The sequence below is a fragment of the Mus caroli genome, chromosome 10 (assembly GCF_900094665.2).
Source record: "Mus caroli chromosome 10, CAROLI_EIJ_v1.1, whole genome shotgun sequence".
Lineage (NCBI taxonomy): Eukaryota > Metazoa > Chordata > Mammalia > Rodentia > Muridae > Mus > Mus caroli.
Genome location: NC_034579.1, coordinates 54,646,685 through 54,670,649, shown reverse-complemented (window position 1 = coordinate 54,670,649; position 23,965 = coordinate 54,646,685). Strand labels below are relative to the sequence as shown.

Below are 23,965 nucleotides of genomic sequence, written 5' to 3'. Positions count from 1 at the left end.
CATGTGTATGCACGTGCATGTGTGTGTGTGCCTGTGTACATGTGTGTGCATGTGCGTGTGTGTATGTGTGTGTGTGTGCGTGTGTGTGTGCCTGTGCGTGTGCGTGTGCGTGTGTGTCGGGGCACATACTTGGCCTCCTGGTCATCTTGCCTTTACTTCCTAAGTTCTGGAATTACAGGCATGATGCACTGTGCCTCGGGAAATATGTTTATTTTAGAGAAGAAAGCTGGAGCCCCAGGATGCTAGGTTGCTGAGGTGCTGGGATGCTGGTTTACCGCAGGCACGAAATACCATGATAATGACCGGTACTAGCTAGACCTGCCCTGTTCTTCTTCTCCTTTCACTTTGCCTTCAGCATCCTCTGAGCATATGCTGTCCTGTCAGAACTCCATGATAATGGGGTAGAATGGGGAGGGGTGTGCCCTTCCCCGGGCCCTCTCTAGACGCTTCCATGTGAAATAGGGTCTAGCCTGAACAGGTCAGGGCATGGACAAACCCAACTTAACAGAAACAAAGAACTTCAGTGTTTCTTTTTCTCATCCTGATTGAAAGAAATGGCAGAGTCTCAGCCAACACCCCTCCCCTCTACTCTCTAGGGATTCAGGAACCGGGGTTCCCTGCTTCCTACTGGGTGACACAGAGGGATCAGCCCTCTGGCCTCCGTAAGTGGATTCACAACCTTCCCACAGCAGCCAGATCTTCCCTCTGACCGTGAAGCCCCGTGGAGCCACGTTTTTTCTACTTGGAAAGCTGTATATACAAGCATGTAACAGCTGAGGCTGTTTCCTGCTATGCTCGGGGTCCCAGCGAGAGGGGAGTGGAGGCTTGGTGCCTGATGCAACGCCTGGCAAGGCCCCGCCCCTTATCGGAGCTTCCCTCCTGTCCTTGCTGGGACCCCTCCAGAAGGACGGAGGCGGGGCTGTACTGCAATCCTTCAGAGGCCTCAGTGGAAGAGCCCAGCTGGAGGCTATCCAAATGTGAAACCAATTCTCTAGTGAGGCAGTTAGCCAAGTCAGGGGGAGAGGCCTGTGCGGAGGAAAGACCCCTGGGCAGGGAGGAGGGAAGGGGAGCTGGTGCCCTGCTTGGCAAGGCTCATCCACCTCGGCTGCCTCCCTCCCTCTCTGAACCACCAGTTGCCTCGGGGGCTTTCCCACCCCTCCCCCTCCTGAGCACACAGCTGTTAGGAGCTTGAGCTGAAAGTCCCCAAGAATTGAGAATTCATTTTGCCCGTGGTCCATCTATCCAGCATCCATCTCTCCCGCATCCTAGCACACGCCCACTGCAGGTGCCCAGGGCGTCTCTCTCTGATGTCTCACTCATGCACCAGTGAATATTCTCCTCTCCCCTGGCACTGCCTAGCAACCTAGAATGCCTAAGCATCTTGCTCTGGGTTAAGTATTCTGGGAAGGGCATCCATCTGTCTGTCCGTCCATCCGCCATCTGTCTGTCCGTCCATCCGTTCATAATCCTTTATTCAAGGTCCCCACTTCAGCAACATCCACTAGGTTAAAACTGGGATGTTGATTGCACCCCAGAAAAATCATTCCACAACAGGTCTGTGTGGAACAGAACTAGGCTTATTATGAGAGAAACCACGGGAGAAACCACATTGAGTCTAAGCAAGGACAGTCAGAGAGAGAGACTAGGCTCAGTGTCTTATCAGAAACATATGACTTCATGACTTTATGCTATAGTAGCCAAAGGATGTAATTTTCTTTTTCTTCCTTCCTTCCTTTTTTCTGTCTTCTTTCTTTCTTTCTTTCTTTCTTTCTTTCTTTCTTTCTTTCTTTCTTTCTTTCTTTCTTTCTTTCTCCCTTCCTCTCTCTCTCTCTCTCTCTCTCTCTCTCTCTCTCTCTCTCTCTCTCTCTCTTTCTTGGCTTTTTGAAACAGGGTTTCTCTGTGTAGTCCTGACTATTCTGGAATTAGCTCAGTAGATCAGGCTGACCACGAACTCAGAGATCCACCTGTTTCTCTGCTTCCTGAATGCTGGGATTAAAAATATGTGCCACCATGCCTGGCTTTTTTTTTTAAGATTTATTTATTTATTTATTTATTTATTTATTTAATATGAATACACTGTTGCTCTCTTCAGACACACCAAAAGAGGTCATCAGATCCCATTAGAGATGGTTGTGAGCCACCATGTGGTTGCTGAGAATTGAACTCAGGACCTCTGGAAGAACAGTCAGTGCTCTTAACTATAGAGCCATCTCTCCAGTCTGCCTGGCATATTTTTTTTTAATTTTAAACATTTGATTTGTTTAATGAAATGAATTGTAAGGTGTTCTGTGGTGGTCAGGAGTGTGGATAAGTTACAAAGGTCTGCAGCCGTGTTCTTTAGCGAGCATGGCTCGTTTGTTGTTTATAACACCTTTGAGATATCTTAGAAAAATGGGTCTTGCCCCTGAAGCAATCTGTACTGATTTTGTCAGTTGGGTGAATGAGGAACCTATATTAGATCGTGTGGGGGAGGGGCCTTTTCCACTTCTCACATCCCCTTGGCTTTCCTGTCTCTCTAGCCAGTCTCACCTGTTACACAAAATCATTGTCCCAGTGGAAAAGAACGTTTGCATCCAGGAAAATGAGCATATGAAAAAGAGAAAGTGATGGAGGGGCTCAGGGAAGGACTTGGAGCTCTGGATGCTAAGTCAGCACAGGAGGAATAGGGATTTTTTTTTTGGGGGGGGGCTTCTCTGGGCTCTATTGAAAGAAGAAGAATGGTCTTGGGGCACATGTTAAATAGAATGAACTCCAGTGCTGAGACCAGAAAGGATGCGCCCCCGGGTGGGGAATAGTGGGAAGGGCTGGGGTCAGATGGTGCCCACAGAGGCTGGGAGTGAGGTGTGGCTCCCATCCCCAGGGCCTTGGAGGGCTTGTGTTCTGCTCTGAGTTGTGCACGAAGGGTTTTCAGCAGCTAGAGTCACCCGGAGTACTGGGCTGGGTGTCTAAGACGCTCTTGACATCACGACCGCGTTCACTTATCTGAGTTAAGGTGCTCGTAGGCGCCCCCGTGTGTTAGAGATGGGAAGAGTTTGGGAGAGGAATGTGGACGGAATGCGAACCAGAAGTCTTAGCTGTGCTGATGGTCCAGAAGAGAGGCGTGAGATGTGTGAAAAGGAGGCCACCATCGCCTAAGAAGAGACTAGAGAATGAGGGAAGAGCGCACCCCCAGGGGATTCCAGAGGAAGCTTTAGCAGAGAATGGCCAGAGCGTAGGAGAGGAAGAGAGATGGGCTGGAGGGAGGGGCACGCCATGCAGTCCCCAGGTTGAAATGTAGCAAGGGCCACCCTCTCACAGAAGGTGACTGAGGACTCCCCCAGGGTGTTTTTAAGGGAAAAAAGGATATTGCAGAACGAGAGGACTGAGACACAAAGGCCAGAGAGAAATATGAGGCAGGAGGATGATCCTCTTGAGAATGTTTCCCAGCTTATACCCACTGCCACCTCCCAGACGGCAAGGCTGGGTGCTGCTCCCTCTAGTGGCTCCCAACATCGCTAGGGCTAGACGCACAGTGACCCTCACCAAATAGAAGTGTCCATGGAGGACCTCAGCCCGGCCGACATCTTCTCTTACTGCTCCTGGCGTTTGTACCCAGAGGCAGAGAGCTGGTCCAGCTGAGTGGGGAGTGCTGTCCCATGGCCAGCTGTGCCCAGGCAGAGCTGGGTTGGGCATGAGGTCCTGGCATCTTCCAGCACTGACAAGGACATGTTAGGAGGCTGGCCTTTAGTGGCACCTTGGCAGCGGGGCTGAGGGGTTGAGAGCCATGGAGTAGAGGATGCTGGGAAGGGAAGAGGCAGCAGGGATTTCCAGCCAGGCAAGGATCTCAGGACCAGCATGTGCTTGCCAACCCTGGAAGAGAAGTAGCATGAAGTTTCAACCATGTTATAGCCCACTTCTTACACACGGCGTCCTGCAGGGCAAGCTCTGCCACAGTCTCTGCCCAGTGAGTCCCATTCTGGGCCCCCTCTTCGCCTTTCTTGGCCCCGTGAACTCCTGGCTTTGGGGTCCTCACGCATTCCTCCCTCTCCTGTCTAGTCACCTGGCCTTGGGCCTCTCAAAGCTGCAGAGGGGACATCCAACCAGAGATGGGTGACGGAGCTGCCAGTCTGCTCACGCCATACCAGTATTCAGTCTTCCCTCTTCCTGGCAGTGCTTGGGAACCCTGCATTTCTGTGAAGGAGAGGAGGCTGGGTTAATGACTTCAAAATATAAAGCCACTGGAAGAGAAGATGGGAAAGCTTGTCATCAGAGGAGCCCAACTCCCAAACCTGACTGTGTGCCTGGGATCGAGCTTGGGGCTCCAGCATGCTAGGTATTCACTATGATACCGGACTTCGTGCTTTGTTGTTGTTGTTGTTGTTGTTGTTGTTTTGAGACACAGTCTAACTAAGTTGCCCAGGCAGGTCTTGAACTTGCAATCCTCTTGCCTATGCCAGCTGAGTAGCTGGGATTACAGATTTATGGCCGTAAGGAAAACCTTGCCAAAGGTGCTAGCCTCAGGAGCAAAAAGACTGCTAGACCACACCACCACCCCACCCTACTCCCGCTGCCCCTACTCTACTCAAGGTTCCCCCTCCCCCCTTACTCCTCTCCCTCCCATCTTCTTCATAATGAATGCTTACCATGTTTCAGGTGCTAGGCAAGTGCTCTGCCACTAAGCCATGATCACCAACCCCCTTTGATGTCTTTGTATAACCTAGAGACTCTGCAAATACAAGACCAATAAGCTAGCCCAGCACAGGATACTGTGCCTTGTGTAGCTAAGGATAGGTAGCCATGAACTTCTGAGCCACAGTCTCAGCCCTGTTATGCTTTTGTATGGCGGGTCGCTCAGCAGGCTACTTTACACTAGTATCACCGCAACATGTGATACTGGTAGCTGTGATGTCATTAACGAACCAGGATTCTGCAGCTCCATGGCGCCATCTTAGCAGCAGGGACCAGTGATGACGTACACTCTCCATTATCTAAATACTGTGTGTGATGCGTGATGGTGCATGCCTTTAACCTGTGAGGTCAACAGAGAAACTCCAGGAAATGGGAGTAGATAAAAGGGCATTCATTCATTTACTCATTCATGCATCAGGTCTCAGTCTAGCTCAGCAGAACTCTGTAGCTCAAACTAGCATTGAATTTAAAAATAGATTCCCGCCTCAGTTTTCTAGGTTTTCTAGGGTTACAGGTCTGTAATGTCATGTCCTGGCTCCTTGCTAGCGTTTGGGTGTTTTATTGCTGTTTGTCAAGTACAGTTTTTGCTACCCTGCTTTACCTGAGCAGGTTCTTTCAGATGCATGCATGAAACACACACACACACACACTAATTTATTTTCAACCTGCCTTATTGACTCAATTGCTGGGCTCTTCTAATCTCCCATAGCTAGTGTGCCCTTCCCAATACTCTTAGCTCAGCATCTCTTAATCTGCCCTTAATTTAGCTGCATTTTTAATCTTCTGCCTGGGGAAGTGGCCTATGGCCACTCTGCCCGAGATCTCACATGGCTGGTCACCTTTTCTCCCTCTGAAGCCTGGCGAAATCTCTTTTCCTCTTTCTGCATCTCTTAGCCTGCCTGTGGGGACCTGAAAGTCCTGCTTTTTTTTTCCTTCTGCCCAGCAATTGGCCCCTGGCATCTTTATTTATCGATCAAGAACCAATTGGGGGACATGACCTTAGCAGCAGCGCCACTCCCTGCAGCTGTTTATTTTGTTTGTTTGTTTGTTTGTTTGTTTGTTTTTAAGGGAAAGCAAGAAAAGTTTACTGGATAGAGTAACAGCTACTGGAAGTAATACTTGTTTATCTCGGGACTTTAAAAAAATATTGATTTCCTGTGTGTGACCATTCTGCCTGCTTGTATGCTGTGGGCATCACATGCATGCAGTAGCTGTAGAGGCAAAGAGGGCACCCGACTCCTTAGAAATGGAGTTATCGATGGCTGTGAACTGCTGTTCCGGTGCTGGGAACTAAACCTGGGTCTTCTGCAAGAGCATTGAGTTTTGTTTTGTTTGGTTTGGTTTGGTTTTTTGTTTGTTTTTCGAGACAGGGTTTCTCTGTATAGCCCTGGCTGTCCTGGAACTCACTTTGTAGACCAGGCTGGCCTCGAACTCAGAAATCCGCCTGCCTCTGCCTCCCGAGTGCTGGGATTCAAGGTGTGCGCCACCACGCCCGGCTACATTGAGTATTCTTAACCACTGAACCATCTATCTCTCCAGCCTCTGTTTTGGGGTGTGTGTTTGAGACAGAGTCAAAAGGCTGCTCTAAAGTACATATTGTAGCTAAAGCTGGCCTCCAACTCCTGATCCTCCTGCCTTACCTCCACAGTGTTGGGTGTGACCTTTAAATGACCTATTAAAGAAACCCCAACAGGTGTAGAGTACACCTGTGATCCCAGCTCTTAGGAGGCTGGACAGGTGGATAAAGAGGTCCACGTGTCCTGGACTACATAGAGAGACCCTATCTCAAAAGAGAGGCAAAGCCTTAGGTTTTGAGAGTGGGCCTGAGGTCTCTCTTCAGAAGTTTTATAGAAAGATGTCTCTGTTCACTGTCTATGAACAAGGATGGCCTGAGTACCTGTCTCTTCACAGGATCAGAGTGTCCCCCACCTGAAGAGGGCAGATTGGGTCCCAAGCTATGCTCCTGAGCTGAGTGCCTGCAGCCAGCCTGAGGAACTCCATGGCGCCCCCTCTCCCCACGGAGAAAGGACTCGCTTTGTCTCAGGATTTCCGGGACCTTGTACACAGCCTAAAGATTCGAGGCAGATACGTCTTGTTCCTGGCATTTGTGGTCATAGTTTTTATCTTCATTGAAAAGGAAAATAAAATCATATCCAGGTAAGGAACTCAACCACAGGTCCCCTTTATCAAAGGTGAGGTCAGATGTGACACCTTGGTTTTTGGGGAATCAAGAAGTGCATCCCTTCTACAAGCGGTCATCAGACAGCCCCTGTGTCTTAGGCTGAGGTCATGTGCACAGGGTGGAGACTTTGGCAGCCCAGGCTGGCATCCCCATACTGGCCCTTCTCAACTGCAAGCACTTAGACAAAACACTTCCCTTTGTTGAGATGGGCCTTTCTAATCAGTGACTAGCAGTGGGCCTGTCTTAAGGAAAAGGTAAATGTGGGGGCTGGAGAGATGGCTCAGCAGTTAAGAGCACTGACTGCTCTTCCAGAGGTCCTGAGTTCAATTCCCAGCAACCACACGGTGGCTCACAACCACCTGTAATGGGATCTGATGCCCTCTTCTGGTGTGTCTGAAGACACTACAGTGTATTCATATAAATAAAATTTTTTTTTAAAGAGAGAGAGAAGGTAAATGCGGAAATGTAAACCACATTTTGCCCATGGCCTGCCACATGGCTGAAGCTTGGTACTTGCTGGCATGACTATTTCACCTTCTATCCTAGCACCCCTTAGCAGTACTTCCCCTTTGCAAGTCTTGATGTCATGAATGGAGGTGATCCCATGGGAAGCAAGGTTCTGGTATGGCCACTCTGGTGGGTGGGACCATCATGGGTAGGTACCCAGATTGTTTATCATTCAACTCGAAGGGAGTGAGCCTCAGGTAGGCTACATACTCCTCAGTTGGTAAGGTACTGCTGTGTGGGGTAGACCTGCTAGACACAGAATCATTTTTCAACCCTGATCTCCCAGATGCATAGCCCCGCATAACATCTTCAGCCAAAGAGGGTAGGTTAAGGACTGCCAACAAATCAGCTCATGCCTGCTTCACACCATGTAAGTCTCCTGAAAGCTGCTACTGACTTGCTCCAAACGAGCCAGAAGTATCAGAGGGTAAAGTGCCCGAATTCTTTAGTGAAGGTGAGCCTCTGTGTAGCCATCACTAGTCACTTAGCTTCTCACCCTGAATCACTCCTGGGTTCTTGCCAAAGAAACCACACTCGAACCTTAGCCTCTAGACCCAGCTAAGACTGCTTAACCTAGTACAGGAGATGGCTCCCCAAATCAGTCACGACCTTGTCCTTTGTAAATCCCCTCCCAGGGTCTCCGACAAGCTGAAGCAAATCCCTCATTTTGTGGCAGATGCCAACAGCACTGATCCAGCCTTGCTCTTATTGGAGAATGCATCTCTCTTGTCCCTGAGCGAGTTGGATTCTACCTTTTCCCATCTTCGGAGCCGCCTGCACAACCTGAGCCTGCAGCTGGGCGTGGAGCCAGCAATGGAGACCCAGGGCCAGGAGGCTGGGGCAGAGAAGCCATCCCAGCAGGCTGGAGCAGGGACCCGGCGTCATGTGCTCCTCATGGCCACCACCCGCACGGGTTCCTCGTTCGTGGGCGAGTTCTTCAACCAGCAGGGCAATATCTTCTATCTCTTCGAGCCACTGTGGCACATCGAGCGCACCGTGTTCTTCCAGCAACGAGGCGCCAGTGCGGCTGGTTCAGCCTTGGTCTACCGTGATGTCCTCAAGCAGTTGTTGCTATGCGACCTGTATGTGCTGGAGCCCTTCATCAGCCCTCCGCCCGAGGACCACTTGACTCAGTTCCTGTTCCGCCGGGGATCCAGCCGTTCACTCTGCGAGGATCCGGTGTGCACACCCTTCGTCAAGAAGGTCTTTGAGAAGTACCACTGCAGGAACCGTCGCTGCGGGCCACTCAACGTGACCTTGGCGGGTGAGGCCTGCCGCAGCAAGGACCACGTGGCCCTCAAGGCCGTGCGCATCCGTCAGCTGGAGTTCCTGCAGCCGCTGGTTGAGGACCCAAGGTTGGATCTACGAATCATTCAGCTGGTGCGCGACCCCCGGGCCGTGCTGGCTTCACGCATAGTGGCCTTCGCGGGCAAGTATGAGAACTGGAAGAAATGGCTGTCCGAGGGGCAGGACCAGCTGAGCGAGGATGAGGTGCAGCGATTACGTGGCAACTGTGAGAGCATCCGCCTGTCTGCAGAGCTGGGCTTGCGACAGCCAGCCTGGCTGCGCGGTCGGTACATGCTGGTGCGCTATGAGGATGTGGCACTCAGGCCACTGCAGAAGGCCCGAGAGATGTACAGCTTTGCGGGCATCCCCTTGACCCCGCAGGTGGAGGACTGGATACAGAAGAACACACAGGCAACACGCGACAGCAGCGACGTCTACTCCACTCAGAAAAACTCCTCTGAGCAGTTTGAGAAGTGGCGCTTTAGCATGCCTTTCAAACTGGCCCAGGTGGTGCAGGCTGCCTGCGGCCCGACAATGCGCCTCTTTGGCTACAAGTTGGCCAGGGATGCCGCCTCACTCACCAACCGCTCCATCAGCCTGCTGGAGGAGCGAGGCACCTTCTGGGTCACGTAGTGGGAGGATGTCTGGGACCCTTGGAACTCTTTCTCGTGAAAGGCTGGCCCTGCTTCCCTCACACCCATCCTGGCAGTGAGACACAGCCCTGGCAGAAAGTCAAAATGGGGAGCGATGATGGGAACATAGCCCCTGGCTGTAGCGGTAGGGCCCCCTGCCAGATAGACTCCCCAGAGCAGCTACAGCTAGGGCCTTGGGCTCTTCTGAGGACACTCTGTCTCCTTAGTGGTACTCATAAGGTGTCCTCACCCTATGGCCTGCAGTGTCCCGAGCAGGCCCAGGTAGGTTCCTGTGTGTGGACACACTTCCCTAGCTCTTTCTCACACGGTGTAAACGAAGCCCGTAAAGGCCTGTAGGCTGTGTGGGCTGGAGTCCAAGTATTTAACAACCAGAAGGGGCGTAGGCCCTCTGCAGACGCTCAGACCTCCTACTATATTAAGTGTTAACCTCTTCCGCTCTGAGTCAGAGAAGCTGGGATCTGGCTGAGTCCTTGGAAGGAGGAGGACAGCCTAGGGTGAGGAAGGGGACCTTTGAAGCTTCTCAGGGAACAGTGGCTGTGTACCAGCTCATAGAAAATGGTTTGATCAGCTGTTCTAGTCACTCAAGAGTATCAGCCTGTGTAGAGCAAGACACACAAAGTAGATTTAAAAGACAAGGCTGGGGGTGTGGCTCAGCGGTAAGGCCCTTGCCTCTCATGCCCAGGGCCCTAGGTGTGATTCTCAGCACTATAAATATAAGGGAAAATAAGGCATACATATGTGTGCAGTACAGAGAGAGACAGAAAAGCATAATAAACATCCCCTCCCTCTCACAAGCACACACACTCTGCCTCTCTGTCTGTCTGTCTGTCTGTCTGTCTGTCTCTCTTTGTCTCTCTCTGTCTCTCTGTCTCTCTTTGTCTCTCTCTGTCTATCTGTCTGTCTGTCTGTCTGTCTCTCTCTCTCTCTCTCTCTCTCTCTCTCACACACACACACACACACCACACACACACACACACACTGGTACAGAAAAGCTTCCCTTCTCCACTCTTTATGCTCACCATGTTTTGGGGGGTTTTTTTTGTTTGTTTTGTTTTGGGTTTCTATATATCTAAACAAGGAGCCTTAAATTACATTTTTTTTTAGGATTACGTGGAGAGGGGGAGCAGCAGGGAGCATTTGCTTCTGGTAAAAGGATAGACCAGAAAGGACTTCCCCTTGGATGATCGGAGTCATGCAGAGCACCTAGGGTCCCACATGTTCTGTGTGAACTTCATGTGGAATGACTCTCAGAAGTGACTCCCTTAGGCCCTCGCTCTGTAGCTCAATGGGCGTAGAGTTTGTCTATTGTATGGGAAGCCCTGGGTTCTGTGCCCTGCACCACACCATATAGGTATGATGGCATGTACCCCTATCCCAGCATTCAGGAAATCAAAGGTTGGCGGTCAAAAGTTCAAGGTGCAGCTATGTATCTTTTGAGCTGTCCGAGTCTATAAGCTCCCTCTACCGAGAGCGGCTAGTATTCCTTCTCAAGAACAGGTTATATGAAAATCTCTTCTTGTAAGCCCCAACATTTGGAGGGGGGATGGGGGAACTCTTGACTGAGCAGCCAGGTTTCCCCAAGCAGAAGTTTTTCTCTCCCAGTGCAAGCTGAGGTTTAGTGCCCCGGCTAACCTCGGAACTGGCGCAGTGGGGGTTGGCACGCTGACTCCCTGGACAATTGCTGCATCTGACACTGTGAGCGCCCAGGACGGAGCTGGTGTGAGTACCAAGACACCGGATGTGTTGCATGGATGCGGCCCTAGCACAGGTGTGGAGAAGGACAGTTGGGACACTCACTGTTGGTGTTTGTCATCCACCTGTTCAGCCGCTGGGCCCCACACATAGGTCATCTTCCGTCACTCAAGTTGGTCTCTGCTTTTGATTTTAACAATCCAAGAGCAAGTGTGTAGGGGACAAAATGACACCAGTTCTTCATACTTGATGGGGACCGGGGACAGAATGTTGCAGGCAGGCTCGGGAGTGCATTATCGTTTCTTCTGAGCTCTTCATCCAGGCCATATTCCATTTTCTGCACCGCATCTGGGGTGGGAGGGGCTGAGCTGGGAGTTTCCGTCCTTCTTCCCTGTGGGGGTGGGAGATGGGGCTCAAGGCCTCCATCTCTCGGCTCCTTGAGGACAGAATCCCCACAGTGGACCTTTGGAACTTCTCAGGACATTGACAATGTTGTGTGCACTGCAAGTTGACTTTATTTATTTTGTAGGAAAAAGAGATGGTATTCTTTGCCGGGATCTGAAACTGTACCCTAGTCAAGAAGTACAATTAATAACTATTATTAATAACAACTGGGATGATTCACAGGTCACACACACACACCAGGCCACCCAAGAACCATGTAGGAGATGAGGCAGAGCCAGGTTATGGAAGCCCAGGATGCTACAGAGATTCTGTGGGTCTATTATTGATTAGAAAATACAACATGGGGGGCCCTCTCTTCGGCATAACTCAGGTGACTGCAAAGACAGAGCAGCTCAGGTGGGTGGATGGGCAGGCAGATGGAGCCTTGAAACACATCCCCTGAGGCTCAGCCAGCCAGTGCAAATCCTCAAGGTTCGGAAAGGGACAGTGTAGAGGCAAACTATTGGGCGTCTTCTCTGATGCTTAGAGGCTCTTTCCAAGGAGCTGGATGGAGAAAGTGGCCATGTTAGTGGCATGGGACAACTGCTCACCCAACTTCAAAGATCAAAGGGCACCCAGGTGGCCTATGACAGTGACACTCTTTCCTATCATTAAGGGTGTCTGCCCCCACTGAAAGCCACGAAATTTCTGGCCCTAAGGGGGGTAGGAAGGGCTTAGGAGTAGCAGATGGTTTGATCCCACCCACCCCCCCACACACACACACACATCCCTCAGCTGTCTTCCACATTAGAGCCACTTCAGTTGTCCATGGACTTGTCCCTTTGAGACATCCTGGATTTTGAAGGATAGAAGCATCCCCAAGATGGTCTTGTGTTAATCCCACAACAGAGGCAGAAGGGTCATACTGAGAGAGAGAGAGAGAGAGAGAGAGAGAGAGAGAGAGAGAGAGGAGTGGGGGCCAGACCCCCAAGAAGCCAAGTGGGTCTGGCCAACCTGTGCACATGAGAAGGAGGGAACATCACTAAAATCAGGGCCTGGGCTGGTGTGTTGTTGGTGAGATCCTGTGGTGTGGCTGGCTAGGTATGGATGAGTTTTCTGAGCATGCTCACACACCCCCAACTTCACATTCTTAGAAATAGTGCAACCGTGATGCCTTACCTCAAAAGGATGAGGCAAAGCTTGCAATTCCCAGTGTCTGAAGACCTCCGGGATCCTTTGAGCTGTGTGTCCTTGTCAGTACATGGGGACAGGCTCCTTAGGTATTCCTGACATAGAGGTAAGGTGCTGCCCTTGCTGCCTTGCATAAGCTGTGACAAGCTTCTTACTGGGCACATAGAACGGCTCTGTCATCTGCTTGGACTTTGCCTCCTGTCAAATCTCCATCTCTGCTGGATAGTCTAGTCCCTAGGGTCTAACCACCACCCTCCACTTCCTGGTGGGTCCTACAAGCGCTGTCTTTGTTCCAGTACCCGGATGGTGTCCTGCCTCATGGCTAAATAGTACAGGACATCTTCCCAGACTGAGTGGTCATGGCATGTGCATGTATGTTCATGAGTACGTGCATGGTGTGTGGGGGTGGATGGGTGCATTCTGTTATGCTTCTGGTGCAGCCACACAGCCACAACCTCTTTCTGTCATTGACCTTCTTGGTCTTCTTGTAGCCACAGATAATCTTCCAATGCCCAATTCTGCTGTTCTCATCTGAGAGCTGACAACCCGGTGCTCAGAGTAGAGTTCATGACCTAGGAAACCCTTTTCCTGGTAGCTTACTGAACTTATTTAATTAAAAACGAACATATAGGGGTTGGAGAGATGGTTCATTGGTTAAGAGCACCGGCTGCTTTTGCAAAGGACCTGAGTTCAAATCCCAACAAACCATATGGTGGCTTACAACCATCTGTAATGAGTTCTGGTGCCCTCTTCTGGCATGCAGGTGTACATGCAGATAGAGCACTCTTATGCATAAAATAAATAAATCTTTAAAATAAATAAATAAATGAACATGCCATAAAGTCTGTAGTGGTTATTTTTCTTTTGTTCTTAACATCAATCTTGTCATGAAAATGAACAGGAGAGAGAAAATGCACTTACAGCAATGAGAAAGACGTGACGTTCACCGTGACACTTTCCCTGCCTATTCCCAAGGGCCAGCGGCCCAAGAGGAGCACGGGTGAGAATAGGTGTCAGGGCCCAAAGGATGTTATTTATGGTCCCAGGATGGTTGGTCTGGTGACCCTGCTTGGAGGCGCCAAATGCAAGTGTGGCATCTAAGACACTCAGATATTATGGGATGGGGACAGAAGTATCAACCCACTATCAGAGAACCTGGTGACACAAGTCCCAGTTCTGTCACAGTCTGACCTTGGACAAGTCACTTCTCTGGGGGTCATGAAACAAAAGGTGTAGTGATCCCTAGGCATTGTCACCAAAAGCCTTGATATGGATTTAAAGGTCAGTTAAAGACTGATTGTCCTTTTCCCGTGCCAACACACTGCTTGAGGCTCCTTTCTGCCGTCAGCAAAAGCTCACCAAGCAGATGAGAAGGTGGCTGAAACCCTTTCATCTGAGGAGTGTACCAGGGTCCCTTCAAGGTGCAGCTGTGCTTCTCTGCTGGAATAACCTTTATGTGAGTTAGATTTCAGCCCTATAGTAGTCAGTTTCCTGTTACTAGAAAACACGCTGTCTTAGCTAGGGTTTTACTGCTGTGAACAGACATGTTGCCATGGTCAAGGCAACTCCTATGAGGACAACATGTAATTGGAGCTGGCTTACAGGTTCAGAGGTTCAGTTCATTCTCATCAAGGCAGAAACATGGCAGCATCCAGGCAGGCATGGTGCAGGAGAAGCTGAGAGTTCTACATCTTCATCTGAAGGCTTCCAGAAGACTGGCATGCTCAGGCAGCTAGGATGAAGCTCTCTCAAAGCCCACATCCACAGTGACACATTTCCTTCAACGAGGTCACATCCACTCCAACAAGGCCCCAGCTCCTAATAGTGTCACTCCCTGTACCAGGCATATTGAAATTACCACATTCACCTTATCAAATGAAAAGGTCTATTTTAGTTCATAGCTTGGGACATTTTAGTCTATGGGCCAAATTTTATGGCCAGAGCATGAAAATGAAAGAAGAGGAAGGGGCTGGGGGCCCACTGTCCCCTTCTAGTGCACTCTCAATGACCTAAAGACCTCCCACTAGGCCCCGCCTTTTAAAGGTCCCACCTCTTCCCAGTACCACATTCCAAGTTATAACTCTTCAACTTATGGGCATCTGAGGGCATTCTGGATGCATGAATGGCAAGCCCTCTTGTCTCCTAAGAGGTATCTCGTATCCTAAGATGCTTCTGGATAGAATAGATGTTTTCCCAGGGAGAAGGGAAAGCTCGTGTTGGGACACAGGGGGATGAATCTGGGGTGGTTTGGGGATCTAGGAGCTTGGGGCATAGATGTGAATAGATAGAAGAAAGATGAACCCTGCCTGAGGGCAGTGACTCTTGAGAAAGACCAACAGAGGTGAGGTACAACATGAATGGGTGGTACCTCTTTGCCTCTCAATCTCCAGTCTCCGAATCTGCCCCAGTCCAGACCTTAGCAAATTAAACCATTTCCACTTCAATCCTTCTTAGAAGGGGGAACAAAACACCCATAGAAGGAGTTACAGAGACAAAGTTTGGAGCAGAGACTGAAGGAATGACCATCCAGAGACTGCTCCACCTGGGGATCCATCCCATAAACAACCACCAAATCCAGACACTATTGCTGATGCCAACAAGAGCTTGCTGACAGGAGCCTGATAAAGCTGTCTCTTGAGAGGCTCTGCCAGTGCCTGACAAATACAGAAGTAGATGTTCACAGCCAACCATTGAACAGAGCACAGGGTCCCCAATGAAGGAGCCAGAGAAAGTACCCAAGGATCTGAAGAGGTTTGCAGCCCCATCCAAGGAACAACAATATGAACTAACCAGTAACCCCAGAGTTCCCTGGGACTAAACCACCAATCAAAGAAAACACATGGTGGGACTCATGGCTCTAACTGCATATGTAACAGTGGATGGCCTAGTCAGTCATTAATGGGAGGAGAGGCCCTTGGTCTTATGAAGGTTCTATACCCCAGTATAGGGGAATGCCAGGGCCAGGAAGCAGGAGTGGGTGAGTTGGGGAGCAGGGAGGGGAGAGGGCATAGGAGATTTTCAGAGGGGAAACTAGGAAAGGGGATAACATTTGAAATGTAAATAAAGAAAATGTAAAAATAAAAAAAAAATTCCACCCTAGCCTTCAACATTCCATCTTACACAATAACTGATGGTTCCTCCTCCCATACGGCTGTCACTGTCCCATCTGTGCTGGGGACTGGATATAATTAGCATAACTTCTGGGCTAGGCTTCAGTGGTCTGCCACAAATGACCCTTACAGAAGCAAATTAACCTAATCACAAAGAGGTCTGAACACCCACCAAGCCTCTTTCTGCCTCCCTCACCCTTCCCCTCACCCTGACTCTTCTTGTCCTACTTCCCAATCCATCAATGATGGGAGGACTTGAGTACCATGAGGTTCTGGATAGTTACCTAGAAACACTGAGGAAGCAACTGGATCATCTTGGACCTGTCTCCCCTGAAGCCTGCAGCACAGTGTCCCCATTGTATATTTAGAAGAGACGTGGTTCCAGCTGCTCTTGGGAAATTACTGTGTGCATTAGTTTACCTGGGGTGATGAGAAAGCCTGCCTTCCTTTAACCAACATTAAGGACCTCCACAGAATCACACCCCCTCCCATCTCTTTTAGACTTTTTGAGGTAGCATCTCACATAGCTAGGGCTGGCTTTACATTTGTTATATAGATGTTGTAGATGACCTTGAACTTCAGATCTCCTTGCCTCCACCTCTGAGTGCTGGGTGGGACCACAGGCATACACTATCTATCATACCTAGTTTATGTGGTGCTACAGTTCAAACCCAGAGCTTCATGCATACTAGTCAAGCACTCTATAAGCCGAGCTACAGCCCCCATAAAGAACTTTGGATCCATCCCATGGGGAGGTGTCTCACTGTGAATCCCTGGTTGGCTTAGAATTCACTACATAGACCAAGCTAGCCTCGGGTTCACAGAGATCTCTCTCTAGTGATGCATCACCGTGTATGGCCTCTTCTTCTAGCTTAAAGAACCATTTTTAAGAGTAGAATTCTCACTCACATTTTCTTGCCAATGGTTAAGAGCACTTGCTGCTCTTGCAGGACCTGGGTTTGGTTCCCAGCACCCACATCAAAAGACTCACAGCTTTCTGTTACTCAAGTTCCAAGGGATCCAGTGCTGCCTTCTGGCTCCTGCAGACATCTCTCCTCCTGTGAGGAGGTACCTGTGTCTTTCTTTCATCATGATAAAATGTGTGCAATCTGAGATTTATTCGTCACCATATCCAGGCCATTCATTATGGAATATGTGCAATACAGGCCATTCATAATGGACCATTCTCAGCAATGGTTCTAAAACATAGTCACCATTTCCTTCCTACCAAAATAGGAAGCAGCAGGCACAGTTCAGTCCCACAAATCCTAACCGGGAGCCTTCAGAATGCAGGGCCCACACCAGCCTCAGGAACACAGGGAACCCCAGTGTGTCCATGGAGACAAATGTCCTGTATCAGATTGCCCAATGAAGGGAGTCCACCAACAATGTCATAGGACCTTCATTTATAATCATCTATACAATATGGTCCCAAACAGAGCAACACACCTCAACTTTTCTATCAGTCCCTCCCTTGTATACCCGAGGCTATCCCATGTGAATTGGGTGGTGGGTCAAGGACAGCTCACCCCCTCTGCCCATTCTATACACTGTACCACTGAGACCCTGCCCAAAGGAGCTCTAACAGGTTACAGAATATCACATCTGTGTGCTTATCTCAGGCACCAAAGCCATGGGAGCAGCTGGCATAGCCAAGTGAGGCCACACGTGATCTCTAGAGAGCAAGTGGAAGCAAAACTAAAGGCAGGGTGGTCATTTTTCCTCACAGAACCATAGGACTACCATCGTTGAAAATTCAGGATGTGAATGGGGACTCTCTAACCACCTGCAGGCTGAGACATTAAGCAAAGCTCTCAGCCTGACTTGTGGCAGCCTCTTCATCTGTAGGAAGGGGCCAAGAATGGCCTCTGCTTCACACATTCAAGGTAAGACTTAGACACAACTGTCATGTGCAAGTGCCCAGGAATACCTTGGTTATTATAATAGGAACCTGTGTGATTATTACACTAGGAGCCTTAGTTATTACACTAGGAACCTCAGTTATTACACTAGGAACCTGTTATTACACTAGGAACCTTAGTTAGCACAGTAGTAACCTTAGTTAGCACAGTAGGAACCTCAGTTATTACACTAGGATCCTCAGTTATTACACTAGGAACCTTAGTTAGCACAGTAGGAACCTTAGTTATTATACTAGGAACCTCAGTTACTACACTAGGAACCTGTTATTACACTAGGAACCTTAGTTAGCACAGTAGGAACCTTGTGTAATTATTATACTAGGAACCCAGCCAGAGGTGGAGAAGGAAGAGGGTTAGAACCACTCATGATTTTTCTTCTCATAAATAACAAGATCAACTGTGTGTCCATGAACATTTCAATGTTTGAAATATTAGTTCCTAGCTAGACGTGTTGGTAAACACCTTTAATCCCAGCACTTGGGAATCAGAGACAGGCAGATCCCTATGAGTTCAAGGCCAGCCTGGTTTACAGAGTAAGTTCTAGGACAGCCAGGGCTACACAGAGAAACCCTGTCTTGAAAGAGCAAAAGCCAAAACAAAACAAGAAGGAAGGAAGGAAGGATTAGGAAGGAGGAAGGGAGGGAGGGAGGAAGGAAGGAAGGAAAAGGAGGGAGGACGGAAGGGAGGGAGGGAGCGAAAAAGGAAGGAAGGAAAAGGAAGGAGGGAGGAAGGGAGGAAGGAAGGAAAGGAGGGAGGGAGGGAGGGAGGGGGGGAGGGAGGAAGGAAGGAAGGAAGGAAAGAAGGAAAGAAGGAAAGAAGGAAAGAAAGAAAGGAAGGAAGATTACTTCCAATTGAGCATGCATCTCTCAAAGCCCTCTGGGCTCTCATATCTGATCCACATCCTTGTGCCCAGGGCCTCAAGGCCAGACTCTCATGTTCTTTATGAGATGTATGGGATAGTAGACCCATGTTGTATATAGAATAGCAGACTAACCCATTTAACATTTATAACCCACTTACATGTCAGCACTACAGTTTGGTAGGAGGAGAGAGTTGATGTGGTACTAGCTGCAAACTCGAGTCTTCCTGTCCTGGAGCTTGCCCTCAGAAAAACTGTGCTGTATCTTGGAGGGAACATGCATGTGTCAGCCCTGATAGCCTGTCCCTCTCCCCAGTGATGAGACCATTGTTCATTGTCCTGACTGTGTGGCTTCCCTATGGACATCTGCATCTGTGAACAGTGCTCTTTGGATCTTGGCCAACCCATGAAGAGATTGGGAGCCATGGGAGGTCATGCTTTGAAATTGGCTTTGATGTTAGGCATCCAGAGCCAGAGCACATATGGTGATCCCTAGATGCAGTTCCTCCTGTCCCCGTCAGATACAAGCAGGAAACAATCCTAGGAATATAGCCAACCAAACACAGATAAAGAAAGGCAAAGCCAGGTGTGCAGGGTGGTTCTGATGTTCTGACCACAAATCTGCTTGTGAACCCTGAAGGTCCTGTTCCCTAATTGGTTCTTGTTCGATCAATAAAGATGCTAGAGGCTAATGAGCTGGGCGAAATAGGCGGGACTTCTAGTTTCCCACCAGCAAGCTAGCAGACACAGGAGAAGAAAAGAGCATGCTTTGGGGAGAGAGAGAGAGAGAGAGAGAGGGAGAGAGAGAGAGCCATCAGCCAAGTGAGATCTCCGGAAGAGTGGTCTTCGGCTGCTTCCCCAACTGGGCTTGGGGTAGCAGGTGGGATATTAGAAACATAATTAGGCCGAGGGTTGATCTGGGAGTGAAAAGAAGGGTGGCCAATTGCAGAATCCAGTTCATCTTGAGGAGTTCAATCAGTAAAAAAAATAAATGTCTGGTTTCAAAAGAAAACACCCAGTTGGTTTTGTTACAGGGAAAAAAATTTAAAATGTATGTAGCTCTGGCACCTGGCCGTCCAGTTTCAAAGCAGTCCTTGAACAAGTGTGACCTCCCAAGGTTTCAATTGAAATACACCACAGAGGCAATAATGACTAAGGCCAGCAGTCTTCAACAGTCTCCTGTGAGGGAGCGCTGGATGTACTCAGATGGAGAAGTCTTTGTAGCATGCTGTCTGGTGGCTTCCCATACCATTTTGTTCACTATTCTGAGCAATTACAGGTACAATGATTAATGTAACTACTGTGATGGGAGTGGCTTTTGCCCTACTCCTCTGAACATTCAGCCTCAAAAAAAAGCCTGGTCCAGTCAGCTTTCCTCTACAAGTTTGGCATCTGCCCTCCAGCTTCCTCGGAGTTTGGGCCACACCCACCAGGATCTTGATATCCCAGCTTCCCATCTTTCTATAGAGAAGGCTGGGAACAACAGCCCAGGAAACACTGACTGGTCCCAGCACAACCACATGTTTGGTTTGGGAAGAGAAATGGAGCAGATATAAGAAGTGAGATAAGAGACAGAAAGGGAATCAGGAAAGCTGAGCCAAGATCTCTACTCATTCAGAAGTCTCACTTGTGAAGGATGTCTGGCTCCAATAGGGGGCTGATTTTAATAAATCCAAGATATCTCCCTCAGCACAGCAGACAGGGACAGAGCCCGTGGAAAGCCTGTGGTGCGGTCAGCAGGAGCGCTGGGAGGAGGCAAAGAGCTGGATGGGAAAGAGTAGGGTGATTCATAACCAAGGGAAGCCCAGGGCCCATGTGGTCACGTGATGTGTCCAGAAATGGAGATGAAGGACAGGGAAATAGCTCTGTTGGTTGAGTGCCTAGCATGCTTGAAACCCTGATCATTGCATTAACCAGGCGTGGTGATACATTCCTACAATCCCATCATTCAGGAGGTGGAGGCAAGAGGATCAGGGGAGTTCAAGAACATCCTGGGCTACATCCCATCTCAAAATTAATTAATTAATTAATTAAAAATTAAAAAACACCGAATGGCAGAGAAGCACCTGAAAAAATGTTCAACATCCTTAATCATCAGGGAAATGCAAATCAAAACAACCCTGAGATTCCACCTCACACCAGTCAGAATGGCTAAGATCAAAAATTCAGGTGACAGCAGATGCTGGCGAGGATGTGGAGAAAGAGGAACACTCCTTCATTGTTGGTGGGATTGCAAGCTGGTACAACCACTCTGGAAATCAGTTTGGTGGTTCCTCAGAAAATTGGACATAATACTACCAGAGGATCCAGCAATACCTCTCCTGGGCATATATCCAGAAGATGTTCCAACCGGTAAGAAGGACACATGCTCCACTATGTTCATAGCAGCCTTATTTATAATAGCCAGAAGCTGGAAAAAATCCAGATGCCCCTCAACAGAGGAATGGATACAGAAAATGCGGTACATTTACACAATGGAGTACTACTCAGCTATTAAAAGGAATGAATTTATGAAATTCCTAGGCAAATGGATGGATCTGGAGGGCATCATCCTGAGTGAGGTAACATATTCACAAAGGAACTCACACAATATGTACTCACTGATAAGTGGATATTAGCCCAAAAACTTAGGATACCCAAGATATAAGATACAATTTGTTAAACGCATGAAACTCAAGAAGAACGAAGACCAAAGTGTGGACACTGTGCCCCTTCTTGGAATTGGGAACAAAACACCCATGGAAAGAGTTACAGAGATAAAGTTTGGAGCTGTGAAGAAAGGATGGACCATCTAAAGACTGCCATATCCAGGGATCCATCCCATAATCAGCTTCCAAACGCTGACACCATTGCATACACTAGCAAGATTTTGCTGAAAGGACCCAGATATAGCTGTCTCTTGTGAAACAATGCCGGGGCCTAGCAAACACAGAAGTGGATGCTCACAGTCAGCTATTGGATGGATCACAGGGCCCCCAATGGAGGAGCTAGAGAAAGTACCCAAGGAGCTAAAGGGAACTGCCACCCCATAGGTGGATCATTATTATGAACTAACCAGTACCCCAGAGCTCTTGACTCTAGCTGCATTTGTATCAAAAGATGGCCTAGTCGGCCATCACTGGAAAGAGAGGCCCATTGGACTTGCNAACTTTATATGCCCCAGTACAGGGGAATGCCAGGGCCAAGGGGTGGGGGTGGGTGGGTGGGGGACTGGGGGGGGGTGTATTGGGGACTTTTTGGATAGCATTGGAAATGTAATTGAGGAAAATACCTAATTAAAAAAATAAATAAAATAAATAAAAAAACAGAGTGAGATGAGTGTCCAGATATAGACAGCAGCAATGGCAGGAGTCACTTCTAGATACGGCTCAGGTACACACATTGGGAAAGCAGGAGAGCCATGGAGTGGTAGCCACCTTCACTGTCCTGTTGGTTTGTCACTGCTTTCATCTGCTTGGAACATCTGGGCCAAGATGTTTCAAGAGACCCAAGGCAGGGCAGAGTATCTGGCTGGAGCCCCAAGAAGGGCAGCAGAGAGAAAGGAGAACATCAAAGAGAAGTCAGTTAGAGGCTGCTGAGATTCCTAGAGGTTCACACACCACCCACATCCCATCCGTTATTCCAAATGAGAGATTAATTCCTCCTGAATCAGCATTGGGAAGGTGCCAAAATCCAAGAATAGGGTTGTCAGAACGTGAACACGGTGTGGATGGAACTGAGATGCAGGTGAGGGCCAAGAGCTGCACTTTGCTGCACGTTCACCACCGTTGGCAAGCTGGCCGTGTGGGTGGGGCTGGCCTCCACAGCTGAGGCTGCAAATACTGCAGCGTGGGGATGTTTATGTCATGGCTGGCATTGCCTAGCTCTCCCCTTTGTGTATGAAGAGCTGCTCAAAGGTCACACTGTTCCCTCTAGGGTTCAGGGCTGCTCCATCTCACCCCAACTCTGGGCCCCGTTCAGGAAGAGATGATCTGGGGACCTGCTGGAGAAGATGCCAAACACAATGCTTATCTTTTCATTACAAACAAGACCTAACATGACCAAGGTAGCTTCATCTGCAATTCTAATGCTGGGGAGGCAGAGGCAAGAGAACCATTGTAAGGTCTAGGCAAACCAAGCTAGCCTATGCACAGAGAGACCATGTCAAAAAATAAAAAACAAAACCAACCAAACAAACAAACAAACAAAAAAACCAGTTAAACCAAAAACTTCTCTGAACCACCCCAGTATTTGTTTATTCATTATCTATGTGTGTGCACGTGTGCACGTGTGCACGTGTATGTGTGTAGTGTGTGCACTGTTGCATGCATATGGAGGGCAGAGAATAGCTTATAGGGATCAGGTTTTTCCTTCCATTATGTGGGAGGGACTTGGTGGTGGTTTGTTTATGCTCGACCTAGGGAGTGGCCCTGTTGGAGTAGGTGTGTTACTATGGGCGTGGCTTTAAGACCCTCATCCTAGCTGCCTGGAAGCCAGCATTCTGCTAGCAGCCTTCAGATAATGAGGTAGAACTCTCAGCTCCTCCTGCACCACGCCTGCCTGGATGCTGCCATGTTCCTGCCTTGATGATAATGGACTGAAGCTCTGAAACTATAAGCCAGCCCTCATTAATGATGTCCTTATAAGAGTTGCCTTGGTCACAGCAGTAAACCCTAACTAAGACAGACCCAGAGATCAAACACAGTTTGTGGAACCTGTCAGTGAGTGCCCTTCCCTACTGAGCCAGCTTGCTAACCCTGGATACATTTGTTTTTTTTCATTTTTTAAAGTTTTTAGATTCACTGTATTTTGATATATATGGGTGTTTTGCCCTTATGTATGGATGTGCACCACGTGTGTGCTTGGTGCCCTTGGAGGTCAGAAGAGAGCATCAGATTCCCTAAGACTGGAGTTACAGACAGTCGTAAGGGGCCATATGGGTACTGGGTCCTTTGGAAGAGCATCCAATGCTCTTAGCCATTGAACCATCTTTCCAATCTCCCTGGATACACTTTAAATTCCCCTCTGACTCTCATGCTATCTTGTCCCCAGAGGCTTGTCAAACCCCAGACTGCTGGACCCACCCAGGTTCATATTAGCACTGTGAGGGCTAATGCAGCTGATTCTAGGCCAGATTTGGGGCCCATTGCTTAGCCATGTGCTTGGAGAGGTATCCTGTGAGTCTGAAGTAGAGTTCATGGTTTGAGCTGCTTAAAAGTGTCCAGAGAGGAAGACGTAATGGGAACATGCCTGTAACCCCAGAACATAGAAAGCAAAGGCAGGAGATTCACGAAGTCCAGGCCAGCCGAGCCTACATAGGGAGAGCTGACTCAAAAAGCCAAAGGAAACAAATAAGAAGGGTACCGAGAGGTCCACAGATACCACGACTGTTTCAGTTACGGTCACTATAGCTGTGATGAACACCGCAACCAACAGCAGCTTAGCAGGAAAGGGTTTACTTCACTCACAGTTCATCATCAAAAACAGTGAGGACAGGAACTCAAACAGGGCAGGATCCTGGAGGCAGGAGC

At 49.0% G+C, this 23,965-nt stretch overlaps 1 protein-coding gene across 2 annotated transcripts in view; it reads left to right on the top strand.

Moving 5' to 3' along the window:
- Positions 1–10,153, top strand: part of Chst3 (carbohydrate sulfotransferase 3) — a 34,378-nt gene extending 24,225 nt beyond the window's left edge. For both annotated transcript variants that reach the window (XM_029482286.1, XM_029482287.1), the window contains exons 2-3: positions 6,580–6,825; positions 7,993–10,153. In XM_029482286.1, the coding sequence (XP_029338146.1) occupies positions 6,668–6,825; positions 7,993–9,277 (1,443 nt within the window). In that variant the 5' untranslated portion in view covers positions 6,580–6,667 and the 3' untranslated portion in view covers positions 9,278–10,153. The remainder of the gene's footprint in view (positions 1–6,579; positions 6,826–7,992) is intronic.
- Positions 10,154–23,965: the final 13,812 nt, after the last annotated feature.